Here is a 27,660-nt window from a genome sequence, read left to right as displayed (position 1 = left end):
ATTTGACAATGTGAATAAACAATTTCCCAAACCCATGCCCGGCGATCAAAGCCAGTTCTGTGTAGTCTCAAGTTCAGGCTATGCCAGGATTGTTGTTGAATGAGCTTTTAGGGGCTCCTAACCTAGGTTAGGGGACGAAAAGCGCATTGCGCGATTTTAGATATCGTTCGGATAAAAAAAGAGCGTCTTGGTTGAAGCTGGTTGAAGTAGCTTCTCACTGCACGGTGGGTAGGTGGACATTAAGGCATTCTCTCTCTCCTGCTTATCTTCACAGGTCATGAATCTCTTGACGCCCTCTATCTCCTCGCTTTGCCTTTGGTCTTCAAAAGCTCGTCACCTCTTTTTTCTCGTTGCCATTGTTGACAGCCCATTTTGCTTGCTGCCATCCTCGTCCAACAAGGGATTACGTCTTGCCTTCCATGGTGTATGTGTCGCTCGCCATCCAAACTATTTTGGGTGTGTTTGGATTAAAAATTTTACAATTGAGGTTAAGATTCAACTGAGGTTAGCAAACTAAGGTTAGAAAAAAAGTCAGTTAATGTAACGTGATTTATGTTTGAATACCTTATTTTTAAAAGTCAGTTAGATAAACTGAAATTCGTTTGGATAATTTGATTCAAAAGCCAGTTGAAATGTTTAATGACAAAAATAAGCATGAATTTTTTTCTTAAATATTAAATCTTAAATAAACATGATTATATTTTTAGACTAACTAATAAGTAAAAATATTAAATTTAAAATGACAACTAATAAGTAAAATATCTTAAATATTCAATTACAAAAACCTAAAATAAATTAATGTTCAATTGATATGATTTACAAGCTAGTCTCTAATTATATCACGAACATGTTGCATCTGTCTTGATGATCTAGGTAGATTTGACGAGGATGCCTCACCAATATCTTCCTCAAGGACATCTACACTTTCATCTTCAGCTTGAATGAATTGTTCATCAGTAATTGAATTTCTCCTAATAAAGTTATGTATTGCCATTGTTGCACAAACAATTTGAACTTGTGTTTTATATTTAAATTTGGGCATTTTTCATATAATTGCAAACCTATTCTTCCATACTCCAAATGTTCTTTCTATAGTGCATCTCAAACTTGAATGATAATAATTGAAAACCTCATTATTGTTTGCAAATCCTGCAACTCGCCTGAAGTCTGGAAGGTGATAACGTTCGCAACGATATGGACCAAGATACCCATTTAGTGTTGGATAACCAGAATCAACCAAATAATATTTACCTATTAAATAAAAGGAAGATTTGTAAAATTGACCAACATTAAATTAATGCAATAATAATTATGGTAACTTTAATAAAATATACCTGGAGGTGGATGCGGAAAATGCATTGAAGGAGTTGATATGGCATTATCAAATACTCGGGCGTCATGAGCCGTACCTTCCCATCCCGTAATGACAAAAGTAAAACACATGTCCCAATCACATACAGCCATGACATTCTGTGTTGCATATCCCTTTCTTCCAATAAATTTAATTTGATCAGCAACACTAACCATGCATGGCACATGAGTGCCATCAATTGCTCCTATAGCATCCTTAAAGAATGGCCAATACCGTGGATCATTTTGAATTTTTGAATGACATCGTTGAAATGAAGGATCAAGTGGCTTTATGTTTTCCTTGGAAAGGTTAAGGCAGGCAGCTAATACTTTATGAAAATTTCTATGGATAGTTTCCCCTGAATGTTGAAATCGTTCCTGTATCATCCTATTACCAACTCCATGTCCAATTGTATTCAAAAACATTCCAACCATTTCTTCAACTCCCATTTTTTTAGACTTCTTTAGACCAAGCTCATTTAGTGTCGCACATAGTTGCCTAAACAAATGTTTTTCCATTCGAAACATTTCATAACATCGATCAGGATGACCTTGCAAAATCTCATTAACCCACATTTGCCCTGTTTGTCTGCTAGTTCTTCATGGCTCTTTACACACATATGGCATCACATATTCACCAACTAATTGACATATTTCTTCTTGCTCAGATATATCTTGTTGAAACAAGGGAAGTAGTTGATGAGCCACATCTACATCCCAACCTTCATTCAACCTAACATATATTCATTTGAATCTTCCATAATTTTCAACCTGAGGTAAAATAGTATATGAATATCATTTGTATATAATATAAAATACATAGTATATAAATATCATTTAGCAACATAAAAAATAAAGCATAAGATAAGCATTAGATAAGAGTTAAATATTCACTACAAACCAGCCAAAAGAAACTACAAGCAGGCTTTAAGTCAAAATAAACACCAGTCAAGTCATCATTAGCATAGCGAGGTACAAGTCAGCCAAAAGCAACTACAAGTAGTCTTTAAGTCAAAATAAACACCAGTCAGGTCATCATAAGCCTAGATAAAAATTCATCCTGATGTATTCTTTGAAATAAAATCCGGTAGATGGTAGACTTGGTGCTTCAACCAATTGACCAATTGATCAAGATGGTCTTTAAGTTGCCAGTAAGCATCTCGCATAGGCTTGTATAGAACAAGATTGACACATCTCCAATGTAAATCTTTATCACCAAAAACTTCTGGGAGTCCATTTAGGTGAGCCACAACTTCAGAAACTCCTATGTCATTTGCCAAAATCTTGTTCACTGTCTCTGTTCTAGCTCTATTATTCTTGGCCATTTCACTCATCGCATCTGCTATTTTCATTGAGGTAGGGACTTTTTGCCTTTTCCTCCCACTAACGCCTACCACCCTCTTTCTCTTGCCTTGACTTCCGTCACCACTAGTTCCACCAGTATTTGTGGTGACATTCAAGCCTAACAACTCATCGGTGACCCCCATAGGTGCTGCGGTGTCAGATAAATTTAACTCCTCTTCACTATCACCGGAGCCTTCTCGAAGGTCAATAGTAGGGCGGTACACATCCTCATCATCATCATCATCCTCTATTTGGGTCTGGGTAGCAGATGGCATAAAAAGTGTCTCCCCAGTTGCCAGGACATCCTTGAATATCAAGGTTAATTCCCTTGCAAATCTCAGACCTTTATATCTAAATTTTTCATAAAGAGGATTTTCCTGCAACCATTCAAATAACCAACAATTAAAATTCTCAAATTAAATTCTAATTCTAAAAACACTTAACAACTAATCCATACCAAGATTTTTCGCTCCCACCACTCATCTGGAGCATGAACAGTATTCTTGTCACTGTCCCATCTTAAGCCGGTTTCACTTGAAAACAACTTATGCCATACATTCCATTCTTTCCTCATGTTATCTAGCTTATTTTTCAATTGCTTTCGCTCATACCTTTTTCCTGTTTTTGCCTCAAACCTCTCAATTATTGCCTGCCACCCATTTTTGTTGAAAGCAGTTCCTTTCCTTTGTTTCTTGTACACTTGTTCCAAGCATTCTTTAATGAAGATTTTTGTTAAAGTTGAATTCCACACAGCTTTTCCTTTATCGCTGTTCATTGTTGTATAGACTAGCTAGCCATCACAAACATGCAAAATAAATATATATCTCTACATATATGCAAAATCAGTATATATCTCCTATTTTTAGTCTGGCATTTTTCAAATTCATGGAGTTTATATAATGAAGAACAAAAATTTAAAATAATGCAACTTGCATAAAAAGAATTGAAGCATGATAGTGATAATGATAATAATCATGCTATATTTACAAATCCTCTTTCCTGAGCTGGAGAAGATTGATTGAGATTAATTGAAAAAAGAAAATACTTTACTCTGTAGTCTTGTGTGACCTGGTCGCAACCTTACTCTAAAAAAGAAAAAAAATTAAGACCATCAAATACATGATTAAATGAAAATTCCCATCTCAAAAATCAAGTCTGGCTAGCTAGAAAAATAAAACATGTAGACACCTACATACTTTGGGAATAGCATTTGTGGTCACAAAGAGGTAAGGAAAAACTAAATCCAAACATGATCAAAAGAGCTAAATAATTATCTTTGACAAAATGAAGAGGATCCACAAGGCTATAGCTAAATCATGAAATGATATTTTAGCAATGTGGTATATATAACCTAATAAAGTCTCTAGTTTAAAGGCAGAGAAGATATCAAGATCTAACTAAATCCAGGTTGACTTTAGTGTTTCCTACGATTGAATAAGAAAAATCTCGGGTATTAATTAACAAAAGGGATTTGAAAGTTCTGAAATTGCTAAGAATCAAAATGTCCAGAGCCTAGCAAACGTGTGTTTCCTCCGGATGTTGAAGGAGCTGTCATATTTCGTCCTACTTCCAACGTGAGTGTTTAACAGCATTATAAATAACCGAACAGGGGAAGACATACACTTATGGGCATCTGTACTCATGTTACACGCACGTATTATCGCATGGGATTGAAAAAGAAGATGAACATCAGCAACTTGAGTTCTAGAACGAACAGGGATGGAAAGTAAAGAAAATAACAAGCAGGATAGGAAACAAATGTACACGTATATCTTCCTCTGCTCTAAAATAAACAAACAGGGGATGGACATGGGATAATAACAAGCACATCACTTTCCAGAGCAGCAGAGCATGACGGGTCAAGGAAGAAAAGTCTTCAAAGAAGGAACAGCAGAGCACAACAGGAAATAAGGCAACGAAGGAGACGAAAATAACGACCTTACTTGGCAAGGACAAGTGCTATGGAGTAGATCTAGAGATAAGAAGCAGACAAAGTAGACGACTGGCCGAAGTGCAGATCTGGTTCACACTGCAGAGATCGAGAGGCAATAAGGAGAAGAAGCACTTCGACGCAAGGACACGGTGGAAAGCTGAAGATTGACAAAAAAAGACTAACAGAAGAGAGCTGGAGATCCACGACTGGTTGAAGGAAGCAGACGCTGGCCGAAGGAAGCTGACGAAGCTGACGACTGGTTGAAGGAAGCAAACAAAACAGATGACTAGCCGAAGGAAGCAGATCTGGAGTGTGTTTTGAGGCAGATTGGGAAGACGACTGGCCGAAGGAAGTAGATCTGGAAGTGTGTTCACGGGTAAAAGCAAGATGTACAGGAAGCAAGGAGCAGCTTGGGTAGCTAGAAGACAAGAGAGAAAAGCAATACATTTTAAAATGCATTTAATGCTTTAGTGCATGTTTGGATTATACTGTAACTTCAGTTAGTATAGGTGAAATTGAGGTTAAGATGCAAAACACTAAAAAAAATTTGTTTGGATTAACATAATTTTTCAACCTCAATTAGCTGATAAACGCGCATTATTTATAAAGCCAACTGATCTGGCTTTTGAAGCTAAGCGTTCACGTTTGCCCGTTAAATGAGTGTTTGGATTAACAAAAATTTTTACAAGTTAAAGTGAGTTGAGATTAAAAAAAAAAGTCAGTAATTTTAATGTAATTTATACTTAATTTTAAAAAATAATTAAATAAATTAAAATTTATTTAAATAATTTAATTTAAAAATCAATTAAAATATAAAATAATAAAAATGAATAAGATATTTTTTGTACATATTTTTGTGACTTGATGTTTTTAAAAAGTAGATTACAGGTATAAAAAAATATAATTAAATTTTTTTAGATAATTTAATTTAAAAGTTAGTTTAGATATTTTATAATAAAAAAATAATTTTATGATATATATTTTTTGAACCATTTAATATTTTTAGGAAAAATAATAAACTTTTATGAATGACTAGAAGGGCATTGATTTTTTTATAAATATATTTTTTAAAAAAATATTGAACTTTATTTAAAAAAAAAAGATTCTGTATCTTCATCAAGCTTGTTTTGATATTTTCCAAATCTAAGCTATTTCCTTTTGCGGGGGCCTTTAGTTTGAAGCTTTTTTCTCAATCACGTACTTGTTAAAATTTTTAAAATTTAGAAAATAATCAAAAAATAATATTTTTTTAAAATAAATTTAACAGCTTTGGTTGGTCACAATGAATCAAACGACAACATTTTTTTATCTTCTGGCAAAAGAAAGAAAAAGCCAAAAAGCAATAAAAATTCCTCTTCCTCCTCTTTCTTCTGCTCTATCCGACAGAGCTGGCAGCCAAAAGAAGAAAGACAAATGCGAACTTAGTTTGAGCCCATTTAACCCGATGTCGGATCACCAGCTCATCATGTAGGCAGATCCGCAGGCGCAGCATGGACAAGATTCCCGAATCTTCTTCCAAAGGGAAGAAACGCTCGCGAGGGGAAGAAAGCGCCGGCGCCGATGAAACTCCATCACTCGGTACGTAATTTTATTTCCCATTGTTTTATGTTTGATGGAACTTTCTATTTTATCATCGCAGTGGTGTTAATTCTTCAATCGAAGTCGCAGTTTTGTTTTGTTTTTTTTTTTCGTCAGCTGCTGCCGCGATTTTATTTTCTTCAGCTTTCTTTTTCGGTTTTTCCCTGAGTTCTCCTGAAGTCGGTAAATTTGAAACGCAGAGAACGATCTTACATTTAGTGATACAATGGTGGCGCTTCGAATAATGCGAGCTCAGTTTCCGCAGATTGAGAAGGTTAGAGATTAACAGAGTTGGTTCTTATGATTGAAATGATTGATTCGAGAAACGCACAGAAGTGAAGAAAAAGCTGAGATCATCTTTCGATTGATTTGTGCATTGCTGATTTCACGGAAATGCGGTTTAACTCTTTTATCGTATTAGGGTATTCACATTTTCTAAAAGTTTTATGATGTGTTTTTGCAGCTTTCGGTTCAACCGTTTATTTTGAAGTCACAATTGTATAGCAGTGTCAAGGACCGAACACAGGTGGATAGGGAATTAGAGGTACATTTCTTTATTTTCATATTGCCGAAATTGTTTTTTAACCCTGCAAGTGTCAAATGCAACAATTTTATTTAAAATCCTTTCAGCATGATCCAAAAAAGCCTTTCAGTTGTACTTGTATATGAATTCCCCCATAATGAGCTGCTTGATTTATTGGGATCATGGATACACAGATCATACTTCGTTATTAGATGCCTTGTAGGACTTCCTCATTTCACCTGGAATTGAGAATTTTAAAGGGAATGATCAGTAATTTATAAAGCACGCAAGACGTTTTACTTGGTGAAATTCACGAGTGATGAGTCACATGTAATTGGCGGGAATCATGTATATAGAGGATATTGTATGCTTTTGTAGTAATTATATGGTTGAATACTAAACACGGACATCTAACATGCTTGGGAGTCCTAGGTGCCTGGATGATGGTGAAGTTGGTGCCAAATATTCCTTAGTGTTGTTTCCTTTGCTAGGCTTGGTTGCATCTTCCTTTCTGGATTGCCTATTTTATTTTCTGGGGTCCTGACTAACTAATGTGGATCATTTATTTCTTTGTGCAGTCTCTAAAGAGGGATAAAGTTCTGCGTATTTTCAAACTGAATACTGGACAAGATGACCATGCGATAATGTTTTTGAATGATTACTTAAATCAGGTTGGTTGAATAGATGAATATAATTAACTAATGTTGTCATCATCAGTATATTTATGCATTCTTTTGTTCTCAAGAATTTCTGGTGGGTTTATAATGTAATCTGTTACTAATAAGTTTATCCTAGGACCAAAAATGTTACTAGTAATCTTCTGGACTGCCATCATTTCATACCTTTTCTCTCTTTCCTTCTGAAGGATTCTTCATGTACTTACGGGTGTATTTTGCTTACTTGTTGATGCATAGATAGATCATGTTAAAAAAATGGATAACAAGAAGCAGAGGGAATATCAAGTTTTTGACTGGTTCATAATTCATGTTCTTGACTCGAAGCTTGAACCTTGCATTGAACATCAACAGCTTGTGAGTGAGATTTATTATTTTGCATATCCTTACACGGTTCTTATTTCTAGCTATGTTCATTATACTGTTTACCCATCTGAAGTCTTTACAATCTGGTAAATTTACTGACTTTGGGTGAATGAGAATATTCTAGAATCTGGCTTACTCACTTTCATAATGATAAAGTTTATCAGCTTAGATGCATTCATCAAGATGCATTTTCAGACAAGCTTAGGTTCCCATTGTTAGTGAATCTCATACCTAATAAATTTTGTCAAGATGCGTGTTCTCACATAGATGTGTGTGTTTTTGTGTGTAAGCTGGGATTATTTGTAAAACAGCTTCTCATAATTAGTGTGCTAATTTTTGCTCAGTGCTCACTCTTGTCACTTGGGGGAAAGGTGAAGGACAGTGACATATCCCTTTTAATTAATGCAGGCGTCCTTGTGAGTATGCCAGGAATCTAAAACACTGTCTCTTACTTTCCATGATTGTCTGTAAATGCAATTGTGTTGTTATAGCTATCAGTCACGCTATTGATATGCTCAAATTTGTAAACATAATATGAAGTATTTAAATATAACTTAAGAGGCACCTATCATCTCAAATAACTTATGGGGGTTATCAATTTTATATATACAATGCAAGTTTGAATATCAATCCATGTATTTTTTAAAATTTTCAGATCTGGGTTGTTGTCATGTTGTAGTTTTGCTTTTCCCCCTTTCCTTTAGCAGGGAAGGGGAAATCGGTTTTGTTTGTTTGTGCTTTGATATTGGATTGCTTTAGTAACAACCACAAACTTTCTGTAGCTTTTTTTTTCCTCTAGAATATTAATGTCTTTAAACTGATAAGGTTTTATTGTTGAACCTTAACCATTGCGAAAAAACTTTGGGGCTGAGATCGTTTTCTACTTTGTTTTTCTTCTTTCAGTTTTATATGCATGTGTTTGTGTCCTTTTTCTGAAGTCCAATGTAAAATATCATTCTTGAAAGTATGGAAGACCTGTCCTAATGCTAGTACCACTCATTTTTTAAATGAGGGAGAAAAAATGGAAAGAAAATGATCTAATTCTCAGCTCCTTAATGCTCTTCACGTGATTCTTGTGTAGTTTTTTGTGACCATCTTTGCCATCAATTTTTTATGCATGTAACATTTATACATTTTTTCAGACTCGGCAACTTATTGATCCAAACATGTATTGGTTTGCAATTCCAAGCATTGGCTCACTACTTAAGGGTCTTGCTCAGGTATGAAATTTTATGCATAAGGTGGTATGATGAGGAAAATCTCTGTATAGGCTTTAATTCTTGGCCTTGTTAAAAATTTTTATGCTCGTACCATGTTTAAGCCTGTTTAGATTCTTACAGATTCCATCAAAAGACATCGGACACTTTAAGAAATTGTTTGAGATATATACACATTATTTGTGAATTTTGGTCTAATGCTACTTAATGGAGCTTGAATGGCGTACATGGTCATCAAGCATGAGCCATCCCAGATATAGTCTTGTCCAACTATGAACTTCTATTGTTGGAGATATTTATTCCTAGAGTGCAAGGGGGAAGCTTTTGTGGGTTGTGTTGTTTGCTTGTTTCTTAGCATACGATTTGGGTGCCCATTTGGAACTGGCAGTAATTGAACTTTGTAGGAGAAAGTTTCTACTTTGTTGTACTATGAAAGGTTAACAACTTGCGAATGGCCTAGGTGCCTTAATGGCACCATCATAACCTTACTAACCATACGGTTGAGGGTTCTACACTTGCCATGGCATTTGTGAGTGTGTTAAATATGTATCTGAAATAAGAATAATAATAATTAAAAAAAAATATAACAACTTTCTTAGAGTTCTGTCAATTCTTCAACTTTGTATTTGTATTAATTCTAATTTTTTAAACGAGGAACTATGTTCAAATTAAAGGATCCTAAAATCCAATTTTTACTGTTGTTCAGGGAAGAATGGAAATTATTATTATTTTTTTAAAAAAATTGTGATGAATGTTTTTGATTTTTTTTTTCATTTTTCATTATTGTCATTTTATTTAACCCTTTTTTTCAGGGAAGAAAGGAAATTATGTCTCTCCTCAACCGTCGTAAGTATAAAGAGATGATGTTAAGTTCTTTGGAAAAGAAGCGCCTGCGAATGTCTCCACTTGATATGAGATTTCATCTACGCGATCTGATTGGATCTGGTCATCTCCAAACTAACTCGACACCAACTGGTTTAGTTGTTCGAGTCTCAAAAGATTAGGGTTTTGGAATCTCCTAGATGTATTTGGATCCATCAAATGATTTGGTGGCATCTATCATGGCTATCAAACTAACAAACAGGTTTAGTTCTTCGCACCTTGGATACAACTAATTTATTGGCTTAAATTACTTAAAAGGCTGTCTTTTGTATGGGATAATCAGATAATTTTGTTGGTGAAATGACAGCCAGTGTTATCCACCAGGTTGATCAGGAGAACGAGTCATGTGTTATTCAGCTTGATCGAGAGAGCAAGGGATGGACATCAGGCAATCACGCTAACCTTCATTGATAAACTTGGATGAATAGAAGCTAATGTGAGTCTCTTCTTCACTGGGTTTTATATAGTTCATTATAATTTGTCTTGGTTCAGTGTCTTTTAATTATGACCTTTCTTGTGGAAATTATGGTTGCTATTCATCATCTGATAAATTGATATGATTGTTAAGAACAAAAGCATATATGCATGAATTGTTTATTTTGTTTTATGATTTCATCCTACCTCACTGGATGAGTAAGTCAATATCATTCAATTCAGTTTTTAATGTTATATAAAATTTATAACAATCTGTCTTGTTCATAAATCATGAATAGTACTATTCTTTTCTTAGACTCTTTATAATGTATGGGATCTTCATCTATTTATAACAATTTTGTAAAACTTATTATTTTGAAAACAATATTTTATACGTTCTATAATTAAAAGAAAAATCCGGAAAAGAATACTTAAGCTTAAAAATGGGGGATCTAAACATAAAAAAAAAGGAATATCCTGTAAAGGATAAATGAGTTAAATAACGAGAAGATGGGTTTTGCTCTTTTGCTCTTTTCATAAAGAACAAAGTCTCGCATCCGATGAGGTGGTACACTTGCTACTGGAGAAGGGGTACTCCAACCAAACGTGATGACTTGTGCTACTGACCAATGCTTACTTTCACTATCATTAGTTCAAATGGAACTTCAAAATTTAATTCCAAACTGAAATCGAACGGACCTGCGAATCTTTGATCAGAATCCTTGATTATTAGTTATTTAATAAAGCACAGAAGGAATATTCTTTTCTTCCTAGGTACGGGTCTGCCAACCCTTTTTCTCAGCTATTAAAATATAGGAAGCACAGCTAATTTTTTCTTTCAGGGTATTATTTGCTTAGTAAATAATTGAATATCAGGCCAGTCCTTCGTTGAGATAAATCGAGTTGAATTTATGATGTATCCATGGGTCGGTAGAAATCAGAATTCTAAGTCACCCCCCCCCCCGGGGGATTTTTTTATTCTCAGTTAGAAGCCTAGTATTTGAAAGCTTCTTTAATCAGTTTATTTTCGTGGCGCTTCTCATGTTATTTGTTTCAAGTATTGTCCAGTAGGGTGAGAGTGGTTGCATTCACATCTTTGCTTCCTTTAGTCAGTTATAATTATTTAATTAGTCTATTACCTAACACTAACATAATTGTATGATAACAAGCAGCCTTACTCTACTAAATGAAGTCAAGTACATAAATAATTGTATAGCATAACTGTATAGCCAGTATACGTGAAACTTATTCAGGTTAAATATACTCAAAGGTTTAGGCTGCAGGTTGCAAAAGCTCAATTATTGTAGGACTTGCATTAACGCTATCATTGGTACATCCTAGGAACACTTGGCATATTCCCTGTTTTTAAGTGGTAGGTCTATAAAAAAAAATATATATAACAACTCGCACCGCAAGAGACCACACTAGTTAAACAATAATGATAATTGATGCAAAGACGTTGACCCATCAATTATATGGATAGTTTCTAATTGTTGGAGTGCACTTGTCTTCTCGTGGAAGTTGAAGTGCATAGAATTTGGAGAAGTTTGGCAGATTAGTAACGTTGAGAGGTGTTTAATGATTTATAGTTTATGTACTCACGTGTATCCGTACGTGTTTTTTGTTGCATTATTAATAGTCTGCTTTTAGTTCAGTTCAACATGCATCCCCTTGAGTGGAAAATTAAATATGCGAGGTAGATTGAATTAGGCGATTTAAAATATTAAATTAGATTAACCCTCGTTGCATCTGATCAGTTGATATGGTTGTTAAAGAATCATGTGGTACGGATTAATTTTCCCTCGGAAGATCTCAATGATCTTAGCACACTATGTGGGAATGCCTTTCTATTGAGGATTATATGAGTCTCTCCAAAGGTTTAATTAAACGTAGTTAATGCTTTTATCATTTTTTACAAAATTATGCTTGTTTCTCTTGACCTATAGGTATGCATGCGTTTCTCAAATTAAAGCTTGATATCTCGCTTAGTCGTCTTTATTGTGATATGATATTAAGAATAAAAACGACATTGTAATGTTGGAGAATTCGTGGCTACTAAAATAATTATAAAGTGGAAGATGTTGAGTGATACTATAGTATAATATATGACTGTACGCAATGTATCTATGGATCGCTTTATGAGTCTGGCTCGATCCAAGCCATTCTCTAATCTTCATGAATTGCAGGCTTCTAAGAATGAAGCATCTTCCCGCTCTTGCTAGCAATCAATGCCCACAAATGGTCGAAACTTGTAAGAGACCATGACATGTACTTCCCCTGATATTTTTTTTAAAAATAATTAATTGATCAGGATTAAAAAATGCAGTCAAATATGTTACAAATGTACATTTATTTTTAAATCTACCCTCAGTTTAATAATTGGCTGTTGCTTTTATATTTAATAGCAATCTCATGAATATTTAACCAACTCTCCTTTTCAATGAAGGTATACAAGAAAATTTTAATAAATACAACAAATAAAGAGATATTATTAATTTATTAATACCCCTAAAATTCCATGTTCGCTTGTAGAAAGGCTAAAGAGAGTAATTTGAAACGTTGTTAATAAAAAAAAAAATCGGTAACTCGGTGAATCTGTTATCAGATTAGTTTGGTTGACGAACTGAATCAGGGAGGTTGTGAACTAGTTAACTTGGGCGGGTTAAAGGATTGACTCGAGTTATTTTTTTTTATTTTTTTTCTCTTTTAAATGTTGAGCCCTAAATCAAATTTAAATTTTGTAATATTTTTAATGTTGTTTTTTGTTATTGTCAGAAATTTATATTTGATATTTGTATGAGACATGTATAAGATTTTATGGATGAACTTTTCATTTAGTTGAGAATTAAGGATTTCTTTATTTGAATATTACTGTTTTTCATAGTTAAATATGAATATTTTTATATATTTAAAACTAAAATATAATATTTTTATCATGAACAATCTGACTCCAGTTGATCCTTAAACGACTACTTCAATTGATTCAATAAACCATCTGGCTTTTGGTACCTTAATTTGGAATTAAATTTAAGTTTATACAATAATAATTGTCTTTTTCACTGTAGCAATAAGGAGGAGGATTTTTTTTATTATGGGAAAAAAATGCACAATATTTTTAATTTTTAGTAGTAATAGTAATTATCTTTTGTACCAGACTATTTTCTCTGGATTGTGATTGCCCCTGGCGCTTCCTTGATTAGTGGTCTGAGTATCAGACATCAGCGGAGGAAATCAAGACACGAGCAGCAGTAGATTACGGCCTTTCGTTCCTTAATCATTGTACGTACTACGTTGCCTCTACGTCGCGCTGTTTGCTGCCTCTTATTAATTAATATTAAATAATAATTATAACTTTTTAATTTATTATATAAAACTTTAACCATCAATTTATTATTTAAATACTGTGTGTTTACATTGGCCTTTGATCTTTTGGTAGTTTTTTTTTTATATTTTTTTCCTCGACTTTTTTTTGGCTCTGATCACTAATAATATCCAAACCCTCTGAATTTTGCTAGGGTGGTTCTACTTAGTACTAGTAATGTTTCTGGGTGACACCATCATAACTTGATGATTAGCAAGAACAAAACCCAAAAAGAAAACACCTTTAAACTTGTACTGTCTTCTGTATCTTTTCAGCCTTCTTTATTTTTCTTTCCTTTTGGACTTTAAATTGTGTTCCTATTTATTGATTGCATGAGATAATACAATTATTAGATTCACTATTTTGAATAACAGCGATTGTTTTGAAGATAATGGACTATACTCAACAAGTTAATCACTATAACACTTGACAGCTATAAATGAATATAATCTTCTCCATCCATTTCTCTTCACATCTTTCTCCAGCCAAATCTGGATCGTTGAATAATAATTATTGATCAAGAGTTTAAGACTACTACATTCCATTATATCTTTATAAGCACGATCATTTTATTTCCCCAAAAAAAAAAAAGCCCTTTGTCATCACGACAGCAAAGAGATAAATTACTGAGTAATTGATTGGAACTTGGAAGCGAACCAGCAGAAATAAAAATTTGTTTCATTTTGAAATGTAAATTTCAGGTTTTTTTTTTTTGTAGCCGTCGTTGGATTTTATTGGATAGTTCAAATTTGACTGAAGAGAGGCATGTTTATTTAATGAAAAAAACAATCGATTTTGATCCCTCCATGGCGACCAACCAGCAATTACTATTAACAAGGTGATTTACTTTCTGGTCTATATATGTACGTGCTTGTGATACTCTTGTGTACATATTTAAAAAGAGGTTAAAATGGTTTTGATTAACGAACCAAAAGGAAAACTAGAACAACTTTAATTATTCGAATATCCGGGAACTGGAATTTTGTCGGCATCAGCTTTTACAATTAATTAAGCTGACGGACACATATGATTTTGACGTTTCTTTCATAACTTGAAGGATGAGCTAAACGACAATGGAATTACAGTCAGTTACTTTCTTCATTCTGTTTTTTTGACCCCCATCCAATAAAAACACAGTTTAGATTGAGAATTCTCATCTGTCGAGACCTCCTTGTCTTTTTGAAGTCTAGGAGTATAAAGTTAATGTTAACTTATCATGTAGCTAACTTAATTACAAACTGCTCAATCAAGTTCTGAGAATTAATTAATTATCTCCACCATTGATGTTTCAGACCGTTTTAATTGATTATATATGTATGCAATAATGGATTTAATTGAAGTCCAATAATATGAGAAGCTCTGATTGAATATATAGACTCCGATGTTTGATTATTACCATTGACAATTCTCTTGCTTTGTCCATTTACATGTCGACAGCCAAACACGACTACGACATTTGCCTCCCTTGCATTGCTTGGCCCATGCTGTTTTATGGCCGGTTCGCAAGGTTAATTTTTCAATTCACAGATTCAAATAAAAATCACAAGTTTAATTTTAAAATAAAAATTAAATAATATAGACAAAGTTGAGTTTTTTGGAGAGTATAACCAAAAAAATAAAAAAAGTCGCTTTTAGTTTCATTATTCACTCTCTCTAGCTATATATGATCATGGTTTATAGGGAATCACTGTGATAGCAACAACCTCTTGCTTTTCTATGAAACCGTTATAGTCAAAGGGAGATCGATAGAAATGCTCGTCCCGATTTTTCAAAAAATAGGATATGAATATATGATCCTTATGTTGGCTTGAATTTGGCTGCAATAAATTATTAGTCAATTGGAAATTAACAAATAAAGAGTAAAAAAATTAAATCTCAAACTACGCGCGAGGATGCTGCAAACCGTGTAGATCTTAATCAATTAAGAAGGTTACAGAGTGAAACTGTAAACTACTAGTAGTCTTCTATACTATTCTTCTAATATTGGAAAGAATGATTACTTGATCCAATAGGCATCTCCCATTTGGATGAAATTTGACTTGAAGCACCCAGCTCAGAACTGGAGATTTAACCGAGTAATAATTAACCCCTAAGATATTAGGAGGAACCAAACTAAGCCAAGGTTAAAGTGTTTAATGTTTTGAGTTTATCAGTGTTTTTTAATCTATATATCAGATATTAAGTATAATATTATTTGTTGCACCCAACAAAAAAGTCTAACATTGTTTAATGTGGGAATTTTCATATAAAGTTAACTTTTGTTCATGGTTAACGTACATGTTAACAGTTTTTTCATTGACTAATCTGGAAGGACATTTATAATTAATCTCACTTCACTTGTGTGTGTGGCGCTCATAACACAAGTTAAATAGTTACAGATATACTGTTGCTGCGTTGGATGTAAAAAATCTTGAAATAAGTTTTTGCCCTTCCAAATTAAATAGCTAGTTAAATGCCCCCCGATCATGCATTTTTTTAAATTTACCAGTGAATCTCTCATTCAAGTGTATGTCTATCATTGATAACACATACATTCTATCTCACATTAAAGCTACACAATAGCTCAAACCAATTGTCTAATGGGAGTGAGCACACACACACACACACACAAATCAATTCCTACCGAACCAAGGCCAAACCAATATAAATGTTGTGTGGGTTTAATTTCAAATGGTGTACATAATGCAGAATAATTTTAATTGATCTGGCATGAACATGCACAAATCCCTACTAAAACCAGCAGGATCCAATTTAAATGAGCTTCAAACAATACAATTATAGATTTCAAAGTGGTCTTCATATATAATAGAAACGATTAATTATTTCATATTGAGCCTACAAGATTTTAATATATAGGAGATATATAGCTTTGCTGTTAACATTCCCTCCATAAATTAAGTTGGCACGTACAACTTTATATCAATAATAATAAGAAGAAGAATATGAATGAAACTTCAAATTTTGGATCAGAATTGAACTGGGAATGTGATGAAATTAGATGTGCAATTAGAGGAAAGGAGAAAGAAGATATATGGTTGAGATTGAGCTTTCAAGAAAGGGTGGCGGCATATGAAGATGATGGAGAATGGGCTACATGCAAACAAAACTGTTGTAGATCTTCCAGGAATGGGGTTTTGTTCTCCCTCTCTCACCAACCCAATAATGCAACTTCCACGTCAACAGCTCTTGTCGTCACTGATTGGATCCATGTGGGCCCACCTCTCTCTTCATTATTAATTTCCTAATTTCCTCTCATAATTCCCCAAAAAAAAAAAAAAAACTCATGTGATAATCATGCATGCTTATGCATTGCATTGCATGCACCCGCTGTTTCTTTACCCCAAAGCCTCTTTCTCGATCTGTTTCTCTGGGAAGGAATTAAATTGGTTTCGAGTCGTATTTGCGCCGCAAATATAAAATCAGTAAGGTGGCGTGCTTGCGCTTTCTCTGTTATCATCAGAAAGTGAAGGTCGTCGCCTAATGGCCTTGCCTTCACCTACTGATTCACTCATATTTGCCTCTTAAACACACATGCGACGTCCACATTACAATCATTCATCTTTTCTCTTTGTTTTCTTTTGTTTCATACACAGTTACATTAAAAGCCCCACGCCCATGGAGCATTTTGTCAAACTAGCTGGCTCCTGCCCCCCCAATTATTATTCAACTCTTTCATAGATAGTCTTACATATTATCAGCCCTAGCTAGCTTGCTTAGCTAACCACGGTTTCCAGAATATTAATCAGCGTGTGGGTTGAGTACAATAATTATTAAACGGTATTGATTATGATACATGTGTCTAGTTTAGTTTGAAAAATTGATATTGCTAGCTCGTACGTGTGATGGATTCGTGCCGATGCATGGGAGCCAATCATGTATATTTGAGGTGTCTTACATGACTGATGATGCTTGTGCTTGTGGAAATCAGTTTCCTGGGTTCTCAAGTTATCACAAGAATCTTCATCTGTGTCCTCTTTTTCGCTATCTGTATTTTTATTTTGAAATTGAAATATATAAATATTTAAAAATCTGAAAATGACTTAAAGTCTGGATTGTGGGTCTCTCTGACTGACTAATCATTCATTTAATTTATCCACTCCAGATACATGTATGTATAGTCTGATACACATATTAATTATCTAAATCAGGTTTTTCATGGGGCAAGGTGTGATGTTTCTTGTGATGGTGGATTTCCCTACATTGTTACTGATGAATCTATCATCTTTATTGACAAATGACACTGCTGATCAGTTTATACATAGATAGGGAATCTAGCTATAGCCACAGGCCGTTACTTTTTCATATATATGCTGCTCTATCTTATTTCAAAAGATCTGCCTTGCTTTTCAGTGGATAATAATTACGTTTCACTTTTTATTCCTCATGAATAACACTCATTTGATGAGAATATATGTAAGATCGAGAATCAGAAATCTGTCAAAAAAGATCCATTCTTTCTTATTTGATTAAATAAATATTGGCTTTAGAAACAGATCAGATGGATAAACCCATGGATTAATTGAAGGATGTGTATATATAATCACCCGAGAAATCTGATATATCTGTGAGATCAGAAAGAAAGAAAGCTAATTCTTTCTTGAATTGCAAGGACGAGAACTGTTCTGCTTTTGATTTCTTCTAAAAGTGAGTTACTTCTTTTTACGATAAAGTGAAGGAAACAGTAATGGATAGTCATTAATTATTAATTCAGGATCTAATCAGAAAACTGCAGCACTTTCAGAGAGTTTATAAAGTGAAGGACACACACTTATCTCTTTCGTTAAAGCACAAAGACGTCGTCGGCCATTTTTCCCTTTTTTCTTTTCTGGTTAAAGCTGTGGTGGAAACCTTACGTTATAAATATAATATATATATATATATATATATATTTGGAATCCGAATTTTATCTCTTTATTTGGGTTCCAATTTTCTATATCTTCTAATAATTATTTTATCCTGTATATTAATATATGCTTCTACTCTGGAAGCAGCTGTTTCAACATATCCGTTGATCTCTGTCTTTTGTCCCTCTCTTTAATTATTTCTATTCTTATTATGATCACTTGATCGGATCATCAATATATATTGTCTCTGAGAATGTTTGTGACCGTAAAAAAATAAACTAAAAATATTAATTTCTTGACTATCTGCATATGGTAATGGTCTCGGTCACGTAGGATTCAACGTCGAATGAAAAAGAAAATTCCTTGTTAAAAATAGTGTTTTTATATACAATGATAGTCTTAATTTTATAGTTATTTCTGATTCAACTTGTTTATGCTATAATTTCTAGCTAAATAATGCACTGAAGAGTAATGAATTAGAAAGCATGAAACAGTTACGAGATTTGCTTGTCACGGAAATCTTAGGATAATAATTGAAATTAGTTGTTTAAGTGCAAAACTAAAAAGAAACGAGAGGGCAGGAAAATAACAGCCTATAAAATAATGATAACAACGATAATAATAATTACAATGTGGTCCCCAGAGGGATGTTGACAATGATACCCCTACACGAAAAAGAAGACGTGGGCCAACGAAACTCGGAGAATGCCACCTGTACACGCCCCCAACCTCACGCTGACTTGGCCTGATCTCATTGGCCAGTGTTCAGACTGACTCACACAAACCTTGACACTGAACTATGTACGTTGATTATTGCTTTAAGGCCCCACTTTGAAACTCTCATTTTTTTTTTGAATTGAAAAAAATTAAAATTAGCTAGCATTGATTCTATCTTATTTAGAGCGTTATTTCTAAAATGATTGTATGATTAATTCTTGATTAATCAAACCCTTTACCAGAATTCTGGTAAAGGGTTTGAATTAAGAATCATAGAATTATGAAGAACAAATTAGGAAAACATTTCTTAATCATTATTGAAGACGTTCTTCGTAATTATATCATTATCTCTCTTTTAGAAGAAGAAAAATTGACTTTGAGATAGAAATCAAAGACTTTAACAAAGAATGATTAAAATATTATAATATTTTTTATAAAATTAAAAATATTAACAAATGTTAACTTTATATTAGTTAGTATAAATCGATTACAATGATACTCATTTCAGTAAGGCAAGTGGCTGGCACAGAATAAGGGACAAATGTTTTTTGCATAGCAATATAGGCCCCATTTATTTTATTTTATTTAAAAAAAATTACTTAATTTTTTAAAAATTTTATTTTTTGAGTTTATATTGTGCTTATTTAGACTTTTGAAAATAATTAAAATCTGAAAAATTATATTTTTAATTATTTTAAGAAGCTATTTTAAGTATTTTTTAAAAATAATTTAATGTGATAGATGATGGGAAGTGTTTAAAGGTGGGATATGTAAAAATATTATAAAATTTTAAAATAATATAATATAAAATCATTTTTATAAATAAAAACTAAGGAAGATATCATAAAATTTAAAAATAATAAATTGGTAATTATTTTTATTATTGTAACCTAATATAAAATAATATCTGTTTTTTATAAAATTTTTATAAAATAAATTTATTTTTATAAAATCTCTAAAAATTTATTTTATTTTTTATTTTAAACAAAAAAATCCATAATTAATCCGTTCATAAATATGTATAAAAACAACAAAGTAGAATATAACGAGAAAATCATAAAATTATGGAAAACATTAAAACTTCATGCACAAGAATACGCACTTGTACTGCGATGAAACATATTGAATTAAAGATGAAAAAAAAGAGGAAAAAACATGAATTAAAGTTGAAATTAAAGAAATTATCAAAGTACTGAAAACTCAATCAATTAAAATACTAGTTCAATAATTATTGCTAAAATTATAATTGAATCATAATTAAATCAATCATAAATAAATCATTTTATTAAATCAATTAATATATTAATTTAATAGTTTACCTGTTTAATCGGACGAGTTAACCTAAATTTTTCATACTACAGAAATTATTGGTCATATGAGAGAAGGGTGAAGAGGAGGAATATGAAAGCGTCACTCCTTGTCCAACACATCCTCAATATCCTCCTACACGCCTATAACAAAAGTAGTGCTATTCTTAATTACATTAATAAAGAGCCCTAAGCTTCACAATCATTAGTGTTTTATGCTTCTGCATTTGGTTGGGATGTACACTCATTATTATTAATTGTCACGTATATATTTAATTAATTTCAGAATAATTAACGTTCCACGTCAAAGCCTCCCAAATATAACATGACGCGTGCTTTAATCATGTAGCATCCCAAGTGTCCTCAAAAACGCGTGCCCATCTCCTTTGATTTAGGCTTTTTAATCAAATCTTTCTTCACGATTTCTCTAATGTCTCAGTCACTGTCAGTGCTCTTCACACCTCACTGTTCATTCCGTCATCATTCATTTAATCCACCTACGTTCTTCCGCTGCGAAATAACAAATTATATTACTACCTTAATTTGATCTTAACATTTCGTGGCTTAATTCCTCAGTCTTTCACTAAATTAATTAACTTGATTGATCCATGGGTCGTAGGTTAATTAATTGCATATTATGTATACACACAGTTTTTCCGACAGGATCATGGAGATCACTTAATTACGCACATAACTGTCTCGCTCTCGTCCATGGTTCTCGCCACGTAACTTGGTAAAGCGACCCCACTGATGGATTCGCATTAATTAAAATTCTTACTAGTGGGTGAAAAAGACGCATCAGCTGAATGTAAGCCAAGCCCGAGTGGCCCATTTTACAAGTAATCCAGTCATCCTGGTACATGTATTAGATATATATATATATATATATATATACACGCCCCTTGTTTTTATTCATATTAATTAATGTGGATACTAAGTTTTCCTCCACTCCTTGGCCTTGCCACAACATTATTCACGCGCATTTATATAGTGAACATCTATATCTGCTCTGTTTTATGTGTGAGTTTTGTTTTAGCTTCCTTTAATATGATTGAATTTGATAGAAGAGACTAATTATTTATAAAATAGTAAACTATGTTCAAATTATACATATATACATACATATATATATATATATATATATTGCCACGCACATATAGTGAATATCCATCTATACTCATCAGCAATCACATATGTGTGTCACTTTAACTTCCTTTAATGGAGTTGTATTTAGTGAACGAGACTAGTCATTTATAATATACAGTATCACAATATTTTTTTGTTTTGTTTTAGGCAACATTTTTTATTGCAATAATTTTACAAATGTTGTCTAATGTATATATAAGTAACAATTTTTGTGTGTTACTATTGATACCTATTTTAAGCAACAAAAATTTAGCAACATTTGAAAATTATTTCCTAAAATAGCATAAGCAATAATTTCCAAGTATTGCAATAAAATTTTTAAATTTACAATATAAAAGATTGTTGCCTATAATGGCACTTTTATCACAACATTTTAAAATTATTTTCTATTCCAATGGACAAAAAAAAATGAATGTTCCCTATAAATATTTTTTTTACAACATTTAAAAATGGTTGCCTATTGTTTTTCTACTAATAAAAAATTATTTTTATTTTTTTGATAACTTATCTATGTTCTTTTATTTGTTTGTTTCTTTTATTCTCTTAATTTCTCATTTATTAATTATAAAAGTTTAAAATTAAATATAACAATTAGCTATAGATAATGTTTTGCATTATAATAACTAAAACTCATGTTAGAAAAGTGGTTAAAGTTATCTCATCATGTCAAGCTGATCAGGATTTAAATCCTAAATGAAGAATAAAAAAAAAATTAAATTTTGGCTATCTAATATTTTTAAGTGTTGCCTAAGGGTGAAAATAGGTTAGGTTGACTTTGGCCAAATATGTCTAAACCTGTATGGTAAGCCAGAGGCTTGAGCTTGGCCTAAAAGTTTGTATAAGGCTTTTCTTATTATTAAGGCTTGAGCCTACCTAAAATCTGACCGAAAACCTACCTAAAAGTAAGCATCTTACATAAGCATTTCTTATGGCATTTTAATTTTTAACATCTCAAATATATTTTAAGACTATTAGTATATATTATATAACTTAATTTATCAATTATAATATATAATAATTAAAATGATTTAGCAAGTACATTACATTACAATAATAAAGTAATAATATTAAAATCAATATATAAATACAATCAGATTGAAAACATAATTAGAAAAAAAAAATTTAAAATTAAATAGTGAAATTAATTTATCTGTGATATATTTATGTTTGTGTGTGTGTGTGTGTAAATAAGCTGGCCTGTTAGACTCATAAGTTAGGCTTTAAAAAATAAGTCTAACCTATTTAACTAAATAAATTTAAATTAAAGATTTAAACTTAGCTTGAGCCTATTCAATAAATAGACTAGATTGAGCCTGAAGTAGGTCACGATGTAAACTCTTAATAGGAGCTTAACTTATTCTTACCCGTTTATCTATGCTTATATAATAGGCAATGGGCAAAAAATATTGCTTATTTCAGCACCTCAATATGAAAAACTATAGCTTTAGACTATAGATGACAGCTGCAAGTTCAACACCCAAAAACTGTTGCTTATACGTATATGCAATAGTTTTGTACCCTATTACAATGGTTATTAGTTGCTGTCATAGATAAAATTTGTTGTAGTAGTAGTAAATTAAGGTTTGAATTTTTATTTAAAAAACACTCACATTAAGTAATCGACTTTGCTTTGAATGAGATTGCAGTTTGCTTTGAATGAGATTGCAGATTGCTTTCAATAAAAAAAAACAGCCCCTCACTGAAAAAAATAATGCTAATTTCTCTACACAATGCAACCGACGAGCAATGTATCCTCTACTTATTACTGATCGAAAATCAAATATAATTATTCCACAAAAAACTACGTAAAAGTTATTTCTGTTCAATAGCAAGATATAATTAATTAATTTTAAAATAACTATATGAATTGCTAATTTCTTTATACAATGCAACCAACGAGCAATGTATCCTCTACTTATTACTGATCGAAAATCAAATATAATTATTCCATAAAAAACTATATAAAGGTTATTTCTGTTCAATAGCAAGATATAATTAATTAATTTTAAAATAACTATATGAATATTATATTTTGAGGAATCTTTTAACTAACAATGTACACCAGAATTAATTGGGGATGGTCCGAGCAAACTCACAAAACTACCGAATCATCAGGGTCTAATTGTAATTGAGCTAATTAATGCTCAGTCCTCGTGCATATTTCTAATATAGCTTCACTCCTCTTTTTGGTGTCCCCAGTGTGAAGCTTTATAGAGTATAAGTACAGCGCACAATAATGTTGATGGAGCAAATAAAATAATTAAGAGAAGCAATAATCTGCTCCAGGCTATTTTGGAACTTGTAATACAGTACAGTATATAATATAATTTAATCACAAGTAAAAGCATGTGTGATGGATGGATCAAGTGGATAGGAGCCAGAGGGACCAGGATCCAGTGATAATTAAATTTGTCATATGTGCTCTTGTAATTTATTATCATTTCTTTAGATAATCCATGCTGTGACAAATTCTCTTTTTGTCTATCTACACATTATTAATATTATTGCTCTCTCTTGGCATTCCTGATCCCCCATAAAAACAAATTAAATAAAGCGTTCAACATATCCATGCAAGCACAATAATAGAATAATTAAATTTCAGATAAGGTACAACACGGTTTAATGGGCCTTAAGGTCGTCTGTCTTCGTATGGGGGACCCTTTATGAAAGACAATGTGTGTGGGTGTCCCACGATCGCGTTGCTCCAAACTGGAAATTATTACTGTGTGTGATCAAAATGGAACAGATGGGACTTTCCTTTATTTTTTTTTAATTTTCTATCAGAGATTCTATTTCCAGCTATCAGATTGTATTATTTGCTTCTGTTTTTCTCAGATCTGTCTCGTCCATGTTCTGGAATCAATATATCCACTCATCAAAAATGCTAGCTTTCACGTGCTTGTCCAGCCATTTCAATATCTCTGGACCTTCGTTAATTTTAATATTAATTTATTTGGTTCTTTTTCAAAACCAAGTTCCTAATAGTGATTTGAATTTATATTCAATAACTATATTTAATATAGATAATAAACATTTGTATCATTTAACCTATTAAAATTTAAATTAATAATTCTAAATTTATATTCTACTTAAAATTAATGAATGAGTGAGTTATCTAAATTGTTGACATAAATTTTAATGATTTAGATAATATAAACACTCTAAGTACAACCATTGAATTTAAATCTATTTTCATTTTTATAATAGATCACGCATACATTATGATCTTTCTGAATAAACAAGTTCTCAAGCTTTTTTTTCCAACATGATTTTTTGAGGCATATACTATGGAGATTTTGTTGAGTTTGATAATTTATATCAATAGAAAAAGCCTGTGCTTTTTCAGCATGATTTTTTATTTTTAAAAAAGCATCATAGATAAGTATACAGTGTCGGATATAGGATGGAGAGTAAAGAATTTTATATGGTATATACAGTTGGTGAGCATGATTAATAAAAAAATTATGAGTTGATTTTGACACTTGCGACTTAATTAATAAGAATTCTGCTATCCAGTACTTCTCATGTTTGCACTGATCTAGCACATAAATTGAGTGTCTGATAAATTAAATAAAACTCCATTACTGATAAGTTTGAGACTATTAATTACCCCATATTCAATGAACCACAAAATAAAAATAAAAAATAATCAAAAAATTAAAAAAGTCTTGTATGCATTAAGATCTCGATGATCGCCTCCACAAGTGCATGGATTTTATTGTAGTTTAATAACCAGAGAATTCAGGTTTTACTCAGAGGAGAATAGTGATCTTTATTATTTAGAGAAGACAATTCAATAATTTTAGCTAGAAGAAAATAAAAGTGAACAATCAATGCAAATACTTAAAACAATTAAACGAGAGAAAATATACCGATCAACAAATGCGAGGGGTTCAGGATTCACCTATCAAGATGTTCTATCTTATTTATCCAATTATATTTGTTCAACTATGGGACAATCATTATTAAAGTACCACAATTACCTCTTAGTATATTAGCTTGTATCTATCTAAGACTAAATTAGCTCTTGTTAATCCGATTAAAACTTCAAATAAACTGTGAAGCTATGATTAAAAGTGCCTTGAATTTCTAAATTTTCTCTAATACGTAGTTATTCAAGTCTACCTCCCTAAGTCTATGCCCGTTCTTCATCTCTCAATTCTTCAAACAATTCCATAGGATAGAAAAACCATGCAATAGCCAAACATATGATAAGAATTAAGAACAAAGGAGATAGAAATAAAAGGAATTTAAAAATAATAGTTAATAAATGCAGGAGTTGAATAGAAATAAAATTCAAAATAAAGAAAAATGTATCATAGCCAAGCTATTTTCTACCCTGAGTAGGGATTTAGAAAGAAATAAACATAATGAAAAACAATCCCATAAAAATACATAGAGATGAAAGAAATCAAAGGAAGAAATTCAACTTCCAGATCAGGCATGCATAACGCTCTCCAGCCTCGGTGATACATCTCTGACCTCAGTATATGTGATTGGCCCCTAAATCACATAATTTTTTTGCGACTTCATGGCTCCTAAATCAGATAAAATACGTCTATTGTATTTGGTTGAAAATATTTGATTTTGGATTCTATCTGAGTTTTAAACTGAGGCTGCCACGTGTTTTTTTCCCCACGTCCGCGAGCGATCATGCCACATTCATCCATGTCCACGAGTGGGTGAGCATCAAAAGGTGTATATCCGCGTCCTCCTTTGCGAGCAGGTGAACATTGTGCCTCAGGATGTCCACACGCAGTAATTCCTTCCATAGCATTTCTCCGCACTTGGTCGTAATTCCTTCGTGCTCAATTACGTCCGTGCATGGAGATCATCTTTTCTTCTTCACTTCTCCATGCGAACTTCTTCGCCTTCTTTACATCCATGCATGGAGATGTACCAATATTCTCATTGTCCATGAGAGAAGGTGAATTTTTTGGGCCTGATTATTTGATCTTTGACCCTGATCTTGCTATTTTAAGTCTCTTTTTTTCTTCCTTTTCCTGAAATCACCTTAAATTTACTAAGTGGGAAATTTTATAATTATTTTTCTCTTAATTTCTATAATAATAACCAGATAATTGAGCAAAATATGGCAATAAATATAGGTAAAGTTCCTACTTATTACTTGAGGACCAAATTAGATGAATTGATTGGACACTTAATTTAATTGGAAATTCTGCTATCCATCAGTGCTTACAAAATTAATTTGCACTGTTCTAACATAAATTAGAGGCGTGTGTATTGAAAAGTAAAATAAAATTATTGATTTGTAACAATTACCCGATCCAACGAACCACAAATAAAAAAGTTAATTAAATCGTCCAAAAGTAATAAAGCCTGAAATCTTGTATACACAAATAAGATCCTGAAAACCAAACCCAAACCGGAAAAGTGTCACTTGGAATTTGGTGGCAGGAAGTCTCCCATCGCTTGACATTTTGGACCACAACCCCAATCTTCCAAACAAAATTAATTCAGCAAAAAAGTTAACGAACGTCATTAATTAAAAAGTAAACGAAAATGATCACTAATTATAATATTCACCTTCAATGGAAAGAACGAAGAATATTCGGTTATGTGTGTGTGTGCGCGCGCGCGCTCACTGTTTCACTACGTAGATTCTGTTGACGTACGTCTCACACAGTAGATTAATCAGATTCTTCCTGGTTATGATTAATTACCGTATATCAGGGCGGAGTGGTGGAATTAATAGCCTTTATGTATAGAATACAAAATAAAAAGGAGAAGTTTGGAGGGTCTCTCATAATGATAATTTTGCTGGTCCTTTGATGTGTCAATTTGTGCTGTACAAATCAATAATAGTTGCGGACTTTATCAGTTCGAGGGATTTCTTGTAACTTTGGTTTTTCTTGAAAACTTGAAAATATAACTAACCAGTTACACAATCATGTCCCTAATGGATCGGAATATTATAGTAAGAAATTCAAATGGCAAGGTCTCTCATTTTCCAGACTATATATACACACGGTACCAACCTTTC

General features: G+C 32.4%; 2 protein-coding genes across 10 annotated transcripts; one reads left to right on the top strand and one right to left on the bottom strand.

Annotated features, from left to right (window-relative positions):
• Positions 1 to 2,405: 2,405 nt before the first annotated feature.
• LOC129301999 (L10-interacting MYB domain-containing protein-like) lies at positions 2,406 to 3,469 on the bottom strand. The gene is made up of 2 exons (XM_054940657.1): positions 3,152 to 3,469; positions 2,406 to 3,071 (listed from the first exon to the last, which is right to left on the bottom strand). Exons 1-2 carry the CDS (start codon positions 3,467 to 3,469, stop codon positions 2,406 to 2,408), a joined length of 984 nt encoding a protein of 327 aa, XP_054796632.1.
• A 2,497-nt stretch (positions 3,470 to 5,966) lies between these two features.
• On the top strand, positions 5,967 to 13,674 carry LOC129295447 (uncharacterized). 9 transcript variants are annotated; one of them, XM_054933985.1, is made up of 11 exons: positions 5,970 to 6,205; positions 6,406 to 6,479; positions 6,669 to 6,749; positions 7,307 to 7,399; positions 7,643 to 7,759; positions 8,113 to 8,184; positions 8,911 to 8,988; positions 9,798 to 10,069; positions 10,192 to 10,303; positions 12,468 to 12,532; positions 13,436 to 13,674. In XM_054933985.1, the coding sequence occupies exons 1-8, from the start codon at positions 6,118 to 6,120 to the stop codon at positions 9,987 to 9,989; spliced, it is 795 nt and encodes a 264-aa protein (XP_054789960.1). In that variant the 5' UTR covers positions 5,970 to 6,117; the 3' UTR covers positions 9,990 to 10,069; positions 10,192 to 10,303; positions 12,468 to 12,532; positions 13,436 to 13,674. The 9 variants fall into 9 exon arrangements, with proteins under 9 accessions (XP_054789999.1, XP_054789990.1, XP_054789960.1 ...); XM_054933989.1 differs by having other exon boundaries at positions 12,468 to 12,549; XM_054934007.1 differs by having other exon boundaries at positions 10,175 to 10,303.
• Positions 13,675 to 27,660: the final 13,986 nt, after the last annotated feature.

Source organism: Prosopis cineraria, unplaced genomic scaffold, assembly GCF_029017545.1.
Source record: "Prosopis cineraria cultivar Desert tree isolate PC_DT_omini unplaced genomic scaffold, ASM2901754v1 PC1, whole genome shotgun sequence".
Taxonomy (NCBI): Eukaryota; Viridiplantae; Streptophyta; class Magnoliopsida; order Fabales; family Fabaceae; genus Prosopis; species Prosopis cineraria.
The sequence above is the reverse complement of the archived record's forward strand: the minus strand, read 5'-3'. Positions and strand labels throughout refer to the sequence as shown.

Bases quoted from the DNA above. Each gene is read 5' to 3' on its own strand.
- LOC129301999 (XM_054940657.1), bottom strand. From the start codon at position 3,469: ATGAACAGCGATAAAGGAAAAGCTGTGTGGAATTCAACTTTAACAAAA. The intron at 3,072-3,151 runs GTATGGATTAGT...GAATGGTTGCAG, and splicing joins GGTGGGAGCGAAAAATCTTG to GAAAATCCTCTTTATGAAAA.
- LOC129295447 (XM_054933978.1), top strand. From the start codon at position 6,118: ATGGACAAGATTCCCGAATCTTCTTCCAAAGGGAAGAAACGCTCGCGA. The intron at 6,206-6,405 runs GTACGTAATTTT...TTTGAAACGCAG, and splicing joins CGATGAAACTCCATCACTCG to AGAACGATCTTACATTTAGT. The intron at 6,750-7,306 runs GTACATTTCTTT...TTCTTTGTGCAG, and splicing joins AGGTGGATAGGGAATTAGAG to TCTCTAAAGAGGGATAAAGT.